At 37.6% G+C, this 12,840-nt stretch overlaps 1 protein-coding gene across 1 annotated transcript; it reads right to left on the minus strand.

The window, feature by feature from the left end:
- Positions 1-231: 231 nt before the first annotated feature.
- On the minus strand, positions 232-12,145 carry LOC122008882 (protein TPR3-like). The gene is made up of 27 exons (XM_042564782.1): positions 11,996-12,145; positions 11,466-11,571; positions 11,184-11,363; positions 10,995-11,108; positions 10,745-10,903; positions 9,678-9,855; positions 9,474-9,597; positions 9,277-9,392; positions 9,021-9,183; positions 8,803-8,912; positions 8,640-8,709; positions 8,493-8,566; positions 8,311-8,406; positions 8,140-8,235; positions 7,901-8,028; positions 7,574-7,808; positions 7,331-7,495; positions 7,156-7,248; positions 6,883-7,029; positions 2,483-2,593; positions 2,207-2,386; positions 2,005-2,133; positions 1,836-1,931; positions 1,441-1,629; positions 1,199-1,365; positions 699-954; positions 232-616 (listed from the first exon to the last, which is right to left on the minus strand). Exons 2-26 carry the CDS (start codon positions 11,543-11,545, stop codon positions 744-746), a joined length of 3,411 nt encoding a protein of 1,136 aa, XP_042420716.1. The 5' UTR covers positions 11,546-11,571; positions 11,996-12,145; the 3' UTR covers positions 232-616; positions 699-743.
- Between the last annotated feature and the right edge of the window lie 695 nt (positions 12,146-12,840).

Consider the following 12,840-nt stretch of genomic DNA (forward strand, 5'->3'; position numbering starts at 1 on the left):
GAACTAAACTATTAAAACGGTTGTTAAGTTGAAGTTGATTTCTTTTTCACGAGTTTAATAAATGATTGTCAAGTTTAACTAGATTTCTCGTTCGCGCCATCAACCATTCAAAGATGAAGCAACTAATTTTCCACTTGCGACGACACTCGACAATGCTTAGTTTAATAGTTTGAGGTTTGAGGCATGATTAATGAAAATGCATTCCTTAAACAAAATTAATCTCAACATATCTTTATCACCATAATCAGATCACATTAATCCAAACCACTTGAGGCACAAGTACACAATATGATTAACTGTTAGACTGTTCTTTTCCCACTAATTCTAGATTAACAGACAGATTAACTGCAGCAACTAAAGAATGGAGCAGTTGTAACTAGCAAGTCAAACATGCATCACATAACCAGGTTCTAACACCATATTAAAATAAAAATAAAAAATAAAAATAAAAAACTCACATCACATAAGCAACATAATGAAATTCTACCAAGGGAAATTTCTTTCCTACATACAAATAAGACAACATATAAAAGTGAAGTCTGTTGCAGAAACCCCCCTTGGCTTTCTTCTTGTAGACCTACCCCTCTAAAGCTCTTTGGAACTACACACTCCATGACTGCAATGGAAGAAGGCAGACTGTAAGATTGTTAGCGTTTAGTTAGAAGGTTTGCGGAAATGGTACAGACTCTGCTGTGTACCTCAGTTAGAGGAAAAGGGTTAAGTTCTGTGCTTGCGATCTTCCTTCACCTCTGCGGTTGATCGGAGTTAGAGGCTCCAGAAGGGGGTGTGATGGACATACTGCTTGCTGACCCATTCTCAGCAGGTGGATTGGCGCCCCATTTTCCTTCTGATTCTAGCGGCTCTAATACGTAGACACCGCCGTCAGTCATGCCTACGGCAAATTGATTTGGTTCTGATGGATGTGCAGCGACCACGAGGGGATATACAGTAGTGCTGCCGAAATTAAAAAGAAGATGGTAACCTCAATACAAGTGACAATTAAAAGAACTGAGTATAAATATTGGTGTAGGACAATAACAGCAACCCTTTGGGATGCTGAGAACAAAGTGATATAAGAAAATTAACAACTTGGTACATATGCCTGCTTAATAATGATTATCGCCTAGGTCTGTGCAAACTAACAAGTTGCGGCAACAGAATGAAAAAGTACATAACATGAAAGAGTGCAACAGTGTACCTGGCATTGCCAACAAGATAAGCAGCTGGTAGGACACGACAACGTAGAGTGAGATTGGCAGCATTGAATATACTTATGGTTGCATCTAAGAAGGTAGCATATATCAACTGACTGTCACATGAGAATGTTGCATGTGAAATGGGGGCAGATCCCTCACGAGGAGACCACTGCGAGAGAAAAAAAGTTCGTTGTAATTGTGTATCAAGACCTATTAGCTATAGCGTTCACAATCTGGCACGCACCTGCTTCACACATTCTAATTTAGTAGTTTCATATAAAGCAATCTGAGTTTCATGCACAGCTAGGAAGTGTATTTGATCTTGATGGAACTGAACACGTGTATCTGAACTGGCTGGAGGAGTACGCCCGGAAGGAATTTGCAGAAATCTGCTTTTCTGTTTCTCCCATCCATCAGTTCCAAACACACAAAGCTGCAACGGAAAAGCCAAAATGGAACAGTAAGCATAACAACTAAGAGATTGGACCACATCTCGCATCTCATTATCTATCCACTAAGAGGTTAGACTACAGCATGGATCTCATTATCTATCTCCCAGATCCCCATTGAACACAATTCAGAATTGTCAAATTGTATGCATTGTTTATTATTCATAGTAAGAAGAGGGCAAAAGATAACCTGAGCATCAGCTCCGGATGAGACCAGCACATTCAAAACATTTGAGAAGGCAAGACCAGTAATTCTCTTAGAGTGGCCTCTGAGTTTGCTCTTGACCTGCATAAGCATGATTCTGTAAGTTACAAGATTCCTTAACCACCTATCACATGCTGATGTAGTAGTGAAATACCTCGTCAACTCGGACATTATATATCTGAATAGTGGAGTCTTCCATTCCTATGGCAATTATATTGTTATCTTGTGGATGAAATGCAAGAACAGTTGCTGCAGGTGGAGGTGACATGAACGTCGTCATAGTCTGCAGTGAAAAACAAAATGATGAATCCCAAATGTAACTTAAGCTAAATTGTGATGTATGGTCATTGGCTAACCTTAAATGTCATCATGTTGAATAGGGATATTTTCCCTCCCGATGCAGACATAACATAAGAATCATTCTTTGAAAGTGCAAAGCAGTGGACTGCTTCTTCAGGATTTGTGTCAGTTATCTCGTTAGTCATCAATATTCCACTTGGTGGTTGCCACAACTGGGGAGCAACACTTGTTGTTGCCTAAAAAAAGGGTATATAATTAACAAATTGTATAACTTAATGTGCAATTTCACAGAAAGGATGACACTTTGACAAAGTGTTTATAATATCCTTCACCTTTCCACTTGAATGACGTTCATTACGAGGCCACTTCCAGAGCAGGTGAATTGCATTTGATGCTAAAGCCAAGATGGCAACACCAGAATTGGTGTAGATCAGCCTTGAAATCTGCAAAAACAAGATCTAGTCAGGAGACTCAGGACCTTCAATTACTTTTTCTTACAAGACATGCAAAACAATTTAACATGAATCTCTAATGGCGAAAGACACTCATCTACCATGTTAATTCCAGCAGTCTGCAACTTATGAGAAATAGAGACTTCATTATTCTATTCAGTTATCTCAGTGTAGATAATTTCAAGTAAGCAGCTCTCTCATCAAGCACTAGAAATATAAACAAGATGCGTACATAGACATTGAAACACCTGTCACAAACAAATTTTATCATGCAACACATTTAAAGTCAAACACCTGTTAAATGTTGAATCCCTTTTCTGGTCTGGGTGGATTTCTCAAGCAGAGTCAGATAGACAACAGGTAATAAGGCATTTGGCTGAACTCTTCTTTGCTGTCACTGTTTTTCTGACTTGATAGATGATATTTAACTCACTATCAAGAATACATGGTGAGTATTCAATTCTACAAATAACTAAACAATTTTGAGGACAACTGCGTATTCTATAGAAGATCCATCGACCACAAGTAATAATTATCAACACATGGAATTCCCTGCACATAGTTGTAAATTACTCTTGGATCGTTGATAATCAAAATTGTTTCTTTGGAAGGTTATGTGGGACCAGGGGTCTCAAAGAGGCTAAATTTTATTAAAAACTGAGATGATTTAAATTAGGGGAGATGGGGGAATCCCTTTTATAGGCCCAACAACAATACCAGGCTCCTAAAATAGTCTAACTAGGTTAGAAACTAAAATTTTACCAGTCTGCTATGGCTAGTAAAAGGAAGATTTATAAAACTAATCATTGTTATCGCTTCATTAAAAGGGGATTTATGATACTGATCCTATATAGTTGGGACATTATGGCTTGTTCTATACTTGCTTGAAGTAGGAATGGTCTCCATTGTAGAAAAGGGAAAATAGAAGTGAAAGAGTTCCAGCTTGGATACTGCTCATATGGATCCTTTTGCATTAGTAGAACCTTTTGCATTAGTAGAATCTTATTTTTTGGTTATGACGATATAAAATGGTACTTTCTAACAATTGCCGGCAATAAAAGTGTAAAATACGATAATTAAATAATAAGTGCTATTAGAGAAATAACCTTATAGAATTTTCTAAAAATTTTTAAAAAAATTTCGGAATTTAAACGGAGTCTGTATAACACGTTTAAGAGAATAAACCGATTAGACGTAGAGAAAGCCTGATTTAGAATATCATTTAAGTTGGGAGTTGATTGATTTAATAAACCTAAGGTTAAGATTAATTAACCTAACTATATTAATCAAAAACCTAGGTTTCCTCTCCTATTTACGCCGATTCCCTTTCTCCTCCTCTTATCGCCATCAACTCTCTCCCTGCTTCCCGAGCCAATCGTAGATGATGTGCTCTCTCTCTCACTTGCGGACTCAAACAGGGCAACAGTTGCTGCCACAAGCGAGTCTATCACCTCGATCTCCTTCCTTAATCCTCATTGCCACGCCGCCCATAGCCAGGACTAGAAGCCAGCAGCAAGCAGGCCGTGTTCAGACCACCTGATCCATCTTGCTCATTGCTTGTCGCCGTTAGTCGTCACTGGAGGAGTTGAGTGCTGCCGGATTAGGTAACGGGTTAATTAATCCGAGTTATGCACTGGTAAATCTATGGTAGCTAGATTAATTTGGGTAAACTGGTAATTAATTGATTAATTGTTCGTTGACAGAATTGAAGGAATGGATTTGATAATTTAGTTGTGGATTAATTTGGTACTGAGTTACATATTTAGACTTATTAGTAAATCATTTATTTGGAGAATTGTTAAAGTGGATTATATTTGAAATTGATTATGAATTGGATCAATCGGAGCTCAGTGAACCACTTTAGATTGATTCAATTTTGGTTTCTTGGATCGGAAAGGGAGTAGGGTTATCTATTTGGTCCTGATATTTAGTTTAGCTAAATGACACTTGTTAGAGTAATTAAATTGTATATGTTTGAGGATTCTGACTACGGGATGAGCGTCTCGACGTGGGAGTTATTTTGGCACAAACTATAATTACGACGGGTACTTTTCCTTGGCCTCTATAGTTCATTGAACTTAGTGCATGATTTAGTGCATGATTTTTAAGTGATAGATTAGGTCGCTTTATCTTAAATCTACTAGTATTTATTCATGCTTAATACTTACGTGCTTGGTCTTTGAAATGATTTATTTATTGCTTATATAGTCTAAGCTTTGGATAACTATACTACGTAGAGTTTATACTGTAGGTGATACTATGTTGACTGACTATATGCATATAGTGTGTACATATATACGGTGTGCACTATAGAAGTTAATATGTTAATTATGCATATGATATAGAGTATACACACGTATGGTATGTAATATAATAGATACTATGTTGATTGTACATTTGCATGTTGTGTGTGTACATGTGTTTAGTGTATCCTATTGGCTATTGGAGGAATCATGTTGATTATACCTATGTTGTGTGAGCACACGTGTCTGGTGTGTATATTGGAGGAATCATGTTGATTATACCTATGTTGTATGAGCACATGTGTCTGGTGTGTATATTGGAGGTATCATATTGATTATACCTATGTTAGAGTGTGCATACGTATCTGGTGTATATTATAGGTGTGGCTACTTCCTGTATTTTGTTGCTTAGTAGACACTTGTTGGATCTATTTATACCTATAGACTTAGGTGATAGATACATCATGTACTAGCAATACCTATGTTGATGGAGTTACTGCATTAATGATGACTATGTCTATATCATGATTATTTACATCATGCCCATCATTGAACTGCATGCTGACAACCAATGTCTCATTTGTGGTTGAGCGAGTTGTCAGTTATATTTGCTGCCCATTCGACTACTCAGTGTAAGTGGTAGCTGAAGTTGGGTTCAGTTTGTCCTGGTTGTGCCCGCTCGACCACTCTGAATAGTGGTAGCTAGAGTCGTGCAGATAGTCACCCCTCGTTATGTAGCTAGATAGCTACTCTGCATCTTGCCCGTCTCGGCCATATCGATTGGTAGCCGAAGACGCAAGCAGTCGTCACAGTCCGACCCACTCGGCCACACAGATATCATGGTAGCTGGAGTGGAGTGTAGGAGTGACACATATATGTTCATATGCATATGATGCACGGTGGATCTTTGGAAATATATTTGCATATGCTTGTGATATGTTGCATTTGATTGAACTATGATGGTTGCATATGGCTGCCATGATTCATACATCTTCATTTATCATACATGTATATGTTATTATATATATTGCTCAGGTATTATGAGCAAATCTATTGTTGATCCCTTATAAATATCTATTGTTATCCCTAGTGATTTACAGATCATTATACCGTGGGTGTTAGACCGATATTGGTATGTGTATTTATTATGTCATATATAATCATGTTCTTATTTCCCTACCGAGGCGGTATGCTTTGATCTCCATGTTTTATATTGACCATGCAGTATCTTGTCTATTACCCGCTAAGTCATCCCGACTCACCACCCTATGTATGTTTTATGTTTTTCAGGTAACATGTAGATGTTGTGGAGTCGCTTGGAGTAGCCTGTCTGCCGGTCCCCCATCATATCTGAGGATGTCTTTTACTCTGTTTTATGCTTTACTCGTATTTTTGGATTTTATAGACTTGTTGTTGTAATAATTTGACTCGGTCTTGGTGTTTAGCCTTATGACTCCTTTTGTGGTGGTTGGTGGTTGTTGTGTAAAGCCTAGCTAGCTAGCAGTTAGTCGTTTTTGGTTTATATGACTTATCTTATGTCTTCCGCTATGTTTTTATTTCAGCCGTGTGGGCTGCTTATTATCCTGCATAGTATGTATGTTTTCAATCGTGTGGGTTGTAGTTATTATACTTGTACAGCTGTGTGACTATGTATCCAGGTTTCGTATATTATCATAAGGGGGAGAGATGCCCATTTATTGGGCAGGACTCCTCCGAGGAGTGATAAAAAGAATGTATTCAGGCAAGGAAAAAAAAGCAATATCTGCATCACCAAAAGAGAGATCTTCAAAGAAAAATATGCAAGAATCCATCAAGCCTAGCATGCTTCCACAACATTCTCGTGTGAAGCAATATCTAATATATACTGTGAAGAGAAAGATAACAGGAAAAAAATGTCTGTTTTACGATAACTTGAACATATCAGAGAAACTAGTACAATGAAAAGGACTTCATGCAAATATTTATAATATTTACCTGAATAGATGTGTATAACTATAATTTTTCAACAAATGAAGTCCTAAGCTACAAAGATCTAACCTTGCTTGTTCTAAGACTGTCTGGGAGCCTTAAAGATCGACATTGAGCTGGTTCATTGACTTCGGTAAGCTTCCAGATTTTTGATTTTTCGGTTGATTCATCAACAATTCTAGGTTTGACATCCACCATGTTTCTGCCTTCTCCATTCTATGAATATCAAAGTCAATGTTACCACATAAAAAATTGTTGAAATTCATAAAATGAACAAGGTCAAACTGTAGCAGTCTTTTATTTCAGCGAGAATATAGATTAGAACATTGAAAAAAATCTGACCATTCCAGAAGCTATTGCCATAGGTGGAGCAGTTCTCTCAGCTATTCCAGAAGTTGTCGCAACTGAAGCAGCAGTTAGTGGGCTTATTATAGGCTGTAACACACAGCATAAACATCAGAAAATTCTTTTAATTTCATGTTAAAACAAACAATTTGTACTGTCCAAAATAGGGTACTTTTGTTGGAGTCTCTGAGACGGCCCTAGAAGCATCAAATGAACGATTTTCAAGTGTGCGCAACAGACGAAGTCCATCACCATTTGCCAAAATTTTAATTCCATTATCATGTGTAGAAATAGCCAATAGTGTTCCTTCCTTGTTGAATCTAATCCTCGGACTTGCCTGACGTTATAAGTAGAGACATAAGTAGGTATTCTACTCGAATTTATTAATATTTAACCAAAAAGAACGAAAGATTACTGGTAGGCCACCATCAGCATCAACAGTAGTTAGTAGATTGATATTATCCATATCCCAAAACTTGATCACAAATTCATCACCAGCAGCCAAAAATCTGTTCCTTGTGGTATCAAATTGCACTACTCCCAGTGAACGTTTTCGGAAACCTTGATATGTCCTCTTCACAGCTCCTTCACTTTCGTTCCACTCCACAATGAATGTCTCCCCTTCTTTACTGGTTCCACATGAGAAGAGCCTGCAAAAATAAAGAAATACTATAACATTTAGTGAGGAACAGAGAACAAACATATATTTGTTTGTGCAAAAGTTTAGTAGCTGGAAATAGACCTTGAACCATCAGCACTATAAGCCATTGTTGTACACCAGTGCCCTGGAGCATCATAATCTACCCTGGATCCCAGATTGTCATACAACCATGCCTTTATTTTTCCATCTAACGCAGTCGAAAAGATGAACTGCAAGTATAAGAAGCTAAAGGTTAATAAAGCATTTTAAAATAACTACGTAAAAATCTAATCCAATGTGCCCAGTGATTTGACAAAAAAAACATCAAACCATCAAACTACCTGAATGTTCTCCTTGTGATGCGGGCAAACAGAGTAAACAGGTGCTTCATGGCCTTCAAAAGTATGCTGTTTTGTGCCACTAGTTGCATCCCACACCTAATGCACCAGAAACTTCGATAAGTTCTTAGAAAGAAAGGTATATACAATTTAAATTCAAAGTTCGCTACCAACCCTTATTGTCTTGTCATCTCCACATGTGATTATAGAAAGCTGCTTATTAGGATGAGCAAATGCGATATCATTGACACCACCAACATGAGCATCAATCTGCCATTTGGATGTCAAAAGAAAACATAAATAAGACTGAAAGAAGCAATGAATTACTCAAGAAATGCGTGTATTGTCCTTCCAACCTCCAAGTGTTGCCTGATATCCTCACCACCATGATAAGCATATATTTGAACAATGTGCCTTGAGTAAGCAACACCTGCACCATAACTTGGTAATCTTTCTATAGAAATCACTAATAATCTTTATGTTTGCACATAGAATTAGCTTACCAAACAAAGAGCCATCTGGGCTCCATATTATGCGATTAACTGATACAGCAGGATCCTTGACCAAAGAAGCCTGGTCGCACAAGGAAGAATGTCAAACAAAATAAAAAATGAACCATAGACAGAACCATACTGCAGTGTATAATTCAGTACATGGGAACCAAACCTGAAGAGACATGGAGCAAGTTCCAAGTTCCCAAACCTTGAAATTCTTCAGAATTAATCTCTCCCTATTGCCGACATCCCATAACGCAACATCGCCAACATTGGTACCGACTATGATACAAGAACAGGAAAAAAAATCAGAAACCAATGACAGAAATTGCTAATACATCAAAAAACTAATACAAGAATGGTAAATAAAAATCTACTGAAAAGCAATACCAAGGAGAATAGTCTGCTGGACTGGATGAAAATCCATGCTCATAGGGTTTGATCCTTGGCTCAGTGTCCGCACAACTGTTTTTGGCAAATCCTCCAGGGAGAATGTAGCCTGATTATGATTCTGAGGATAGGAAACTGGCAGTATATTGACAGGCAAATTTACCTGAATCATACAGTCAGTATTATGCTAGAGTTTGGGATCATCTAACAACCAAAACCAAAAGGAAATTTGCTTAGATCAGAAAATACAGCATACTTCTTCAGATATTCCAAGAGGTCTTGTTCTTTTTGATACATGCTCAGAATCAGCAGATGCATACTCGATAGAAGGGTTGGCTGTTGGTGGAGTCCTAGGGTGCTTTAGAATTGCAACTGTATTGAACAAAAAACCATTGTTAATCTTATCACTCACAACAATCTTCCAGTACTAATTAGCACATCCCATCATCCTACCAGGATTTGTAGGTGCGTTGAGCCCAATAGGTCCACCTGAGACAGCTGGATGGGTTACAGCAGCAGGACTAGACATCCAACCAGCAAGGGGTGTCGGAACTGGTGTTGGAGCAGGTTGAAATGGCTGGAGAAGAAATTTGTAGAGAATGTAACAAAAGTCACAGTAATAGAATATGATTCAAAAATCAACAAATGATAAATTACCCCATGAGCACCCAATGGAGGAAAACTTCCTGCTTTGGGCATGACCCCCAACAACGGATTGTTTACTGGTGATGGAGCAAGAGCACCATTTGGTTGCCCACATGAATGATCAACGAAAAGAGTTTTAATATCTGGATTCGGCCTAGGATTTTTGCAAAGCTGATGTTGCCAGTTTAAACTGCCAACCGTAAAATAATTAGTGGACGAATAATTAATATAACCTAGATAATCCAAGAGATGAAAGTTGCAAGTGAATCATCCACTGAAGAATGGCTCATGAAATATATTGACCATGTTAATTTTTAGACATATTTATATTTGCTATGAACAATTTCAGAGATCAAGGTATAATTTGGTTAGCTAAGTTATTCAATAAAAATTTGATAACAAAGATGCCCAAGGAATGGAGGACTTTTTTTTTTAAATAATAAAGGTGATATATAATACTGTTCTAATTACAGAGAGTCAAGCGAATGTGATACCATGAAGCTTTGTAAAAGAATATTGAGAAGAGAATTAGGGATTAGACAAATGATTATGAGAATCAATTTGGTTTCATATCTGAAAAATCAATCATGAGGCTTTTTACTTTAACAAGATGACTAATGGAAAAAATACATAGAAAAAGATATTATGTATGCAAATGTTGTTATAAGTGTTATAGCTACTGGGAGTTCACAAATGAGTTTGTGATAGTTGTAGGTTTACATCAAGCGTAAGCTATATCAATCATATTCGAAATCACCTATTTGCGGATGACATTATGCTAACGTATAATAGTGAATTCAAAACTCAAATGCAGAGATCCAAAAGTCAATTGAACTCACTAAAAGCAAACTATAATTATATGGGGCAAACTTCTATAGGTAATCACAGGAGTACTTTCCATCGTAAGAAATACAGTAAACTTTAATAAATAGGGACCTCAATTATGAAGGGGAAGCAATTTTGAGCTTCACTAAGTCAAGCTAAAAAAAAATAGATTATTTCTCTATCTTCTGTAAGTTATATGTATGGAAACATTCTGAACTGTACAGCAAACTTATCATAAACACCTACAATCTTACCTCTGGTTAATTAAGGTGCGCAACCTAGAATTTTTTAGGTTTGGTAACTGCAATTTATCTCGGAACAGGGGGTTTGCTTCAATGAGCTTTTTGAGTTCAATAAGCATGATTGAACGTGCTGATTTGGTATCTCCATACTTTGATAGTTGCTCATTTTCCCTATAAAGAAGGATGCTGAACGTATAAGAAACAAGCAAGAAATTGGACAAAAGTTTAATTAAATTGAATATAAAAGGTTAAAACCTAAAACCTGAAGTTCTCCAATGTTAAAAGCTGAGTGATTTCCTTAAATAGCTCCTCATTAAATGAAGCAAAGACCTTCAAATCCTTCACAAGGATTTCAACAGCCTTTGGTCGGTCATGCCTAGGAGGGAAAACAAGTTTGTGAAAAATAGTGGCCATAAATATGAAAACAAAAGGCTGAAATACTGGAGCTTACTTGTCCAATGCTTCTAGATACTTCTGCTTCCGTATTTCAAAGAATATCTTCATAGAGTACCGGTTGTCATCGACCTTTGTAAAGCCAGAGAGATACTTTTCAACATTATCCCAGTTCCCGTTGTGCACCTCATCCTCAAAATATTTCATATTAAAATAGAAGCCAGATTCTTGCTCAAGTCTGTACCCAAACCACACAAAGATTACAAAATAAGTCACAATACAACACTTGGAAAAGTCAATCCATCATACAACAAATTGAACTTTATGACAAGACACCGACTTGTGAACTGTTTCCTTGAACTTCTCCTCATCGAGGAACTGGAGAATCAGAAACACCAGCTCTCTACTAAGTGATGACATCGCCCGCTCGCCTCCACCTCCAAACCCTAATCATCCCATAAAAAGCAAACAAGACAATCAGATCTTCCCAACGGTATCGTCAAACCAAAAAAAAAGCAGCTTTGGAGCTAATCCGAAAGTGCAAAGTCAAGACGAGGCCAGAGTGGAGCCTCTTAGTAGATCAAAAGCTGTTGTCCACGAAACTGACGTTTCTGAGCCGGCAAAACCCTCCTTTTGCTTCAAACAAGATCTAAGTCCAGCAGCGACAAAAAGGACCCAACGCCTAGGGTTCCAACAGATCGACGGCAGCGCTCCAGAAAGCTCAAATCCAAGGAGAAGAAGAAAATAGGGGAGGAGAGAGAGAAAAGCAGGCGAAAGGGGGGAAATTGTGCGGAGAAATAATAAGTGAGACTTCTACGACGATTCCAACACATACAAAAAAGGAAAGATCTGACGACGATCCAAGCTCACCTCTGACTGGAAGAGAACCGAGGGCGGCGGCGGCGACGACAGGTGATCGATCCAAGCGAAGCGGAAACCACCAATAATTTAGATCGCCGTCTGATCCCTTAACCGGACAGGAAAAGAAGGCGGAAATAAGAAAAGAATAAGAAATCTATCAACATTGTCGACACAACATGGTTGTATTTAAAGGCAAAGTAGAGGTGATAGGTAGTTCAAGTTATCTATAAAAGACATCGAATTATCACGTATATGTCATTGTACTTATAATTTCACTTGATAAGTACACGAGTCAATGATAAGCTATGCAGCACTGACAAGGCCATAACGAGTAGGCTCCACAGCGGAATACTCAAGCATTCAAGAGAGAGCAAGTCGGGATTCTGGGATTAACTGACTCGGTGGAAACCCCGAAATGTTATACGACCAATAGAATTGCGACACGTACGCTTTTCATAGGCACAGGTCGTTCCCACAACTTGGCAAATCTGACGTGGACGACGTTGGTTGGCCTGAATGTGAGGAGTGCTGATTGCCACAATATGTATAATTTTTTAAATAGACTCGTCAACCTAAAATTGAGATATTTCCAAATACGTGGTTTTGAATTTTTCCAAAAGCACGTCTTCTCGGAAAAAGAGAGAAAAGAAAATATAATTTCTTTTATCTACTTCCAATAAATTCAGTGAATATTTATTTTAATGTCGTTTGACTTAAAATGGTAACAAATTAAAAGTGCATTAGTGATTCGACAATTAATAGGTAAAAGTTTGAAAAATAAAATATTAAATAAATAAATAAATAAAAAGTATAGACGAGATGAGACGAGACGAGAGGAGACGAGATGAGATGAA

Source organism: Zingiber officinale, chromosome 8A (assembly GCF_018446385.1).
Source record: "Zingiber officinale cultivar Zhangliang chromosome 8A, Zo_v1.1, whole genome shotgun sequence".
Taxonomy (NCBI): Eukaryota; Viridiplantae; Streptophyta; class Magnoliopsida; order Zingiberales; family Zingiberaceae; genus Zingiber; species Zingiber officinale.

Excerpts from the sequence above, each read along its gene's own strand:
- LOC122008882 (XM_042564782.1), bottom strand. The coding sequence starts at position 11,545 with ATGTCATCACTTAGTAGAGAGCTGGTGTTTCTGATTCTCCAGTTCCTC. Across the intron at positions 11,364-11,465 it reads TTCAAGGAAACAGTTCACAA|ACTTGAGCAAGAATCTGGCT; the intron begins GTCGGTGTCTTG and ends GTTTGGGTACAG. Across the intron at positions 2,594-6,882 it reads ACAGTCTTAGAACAAGCAAG|ATTTCAAGGCTGATCTACAC; the intron begins GTTAGATCTTTG and ends TTGTTTTTGCAG.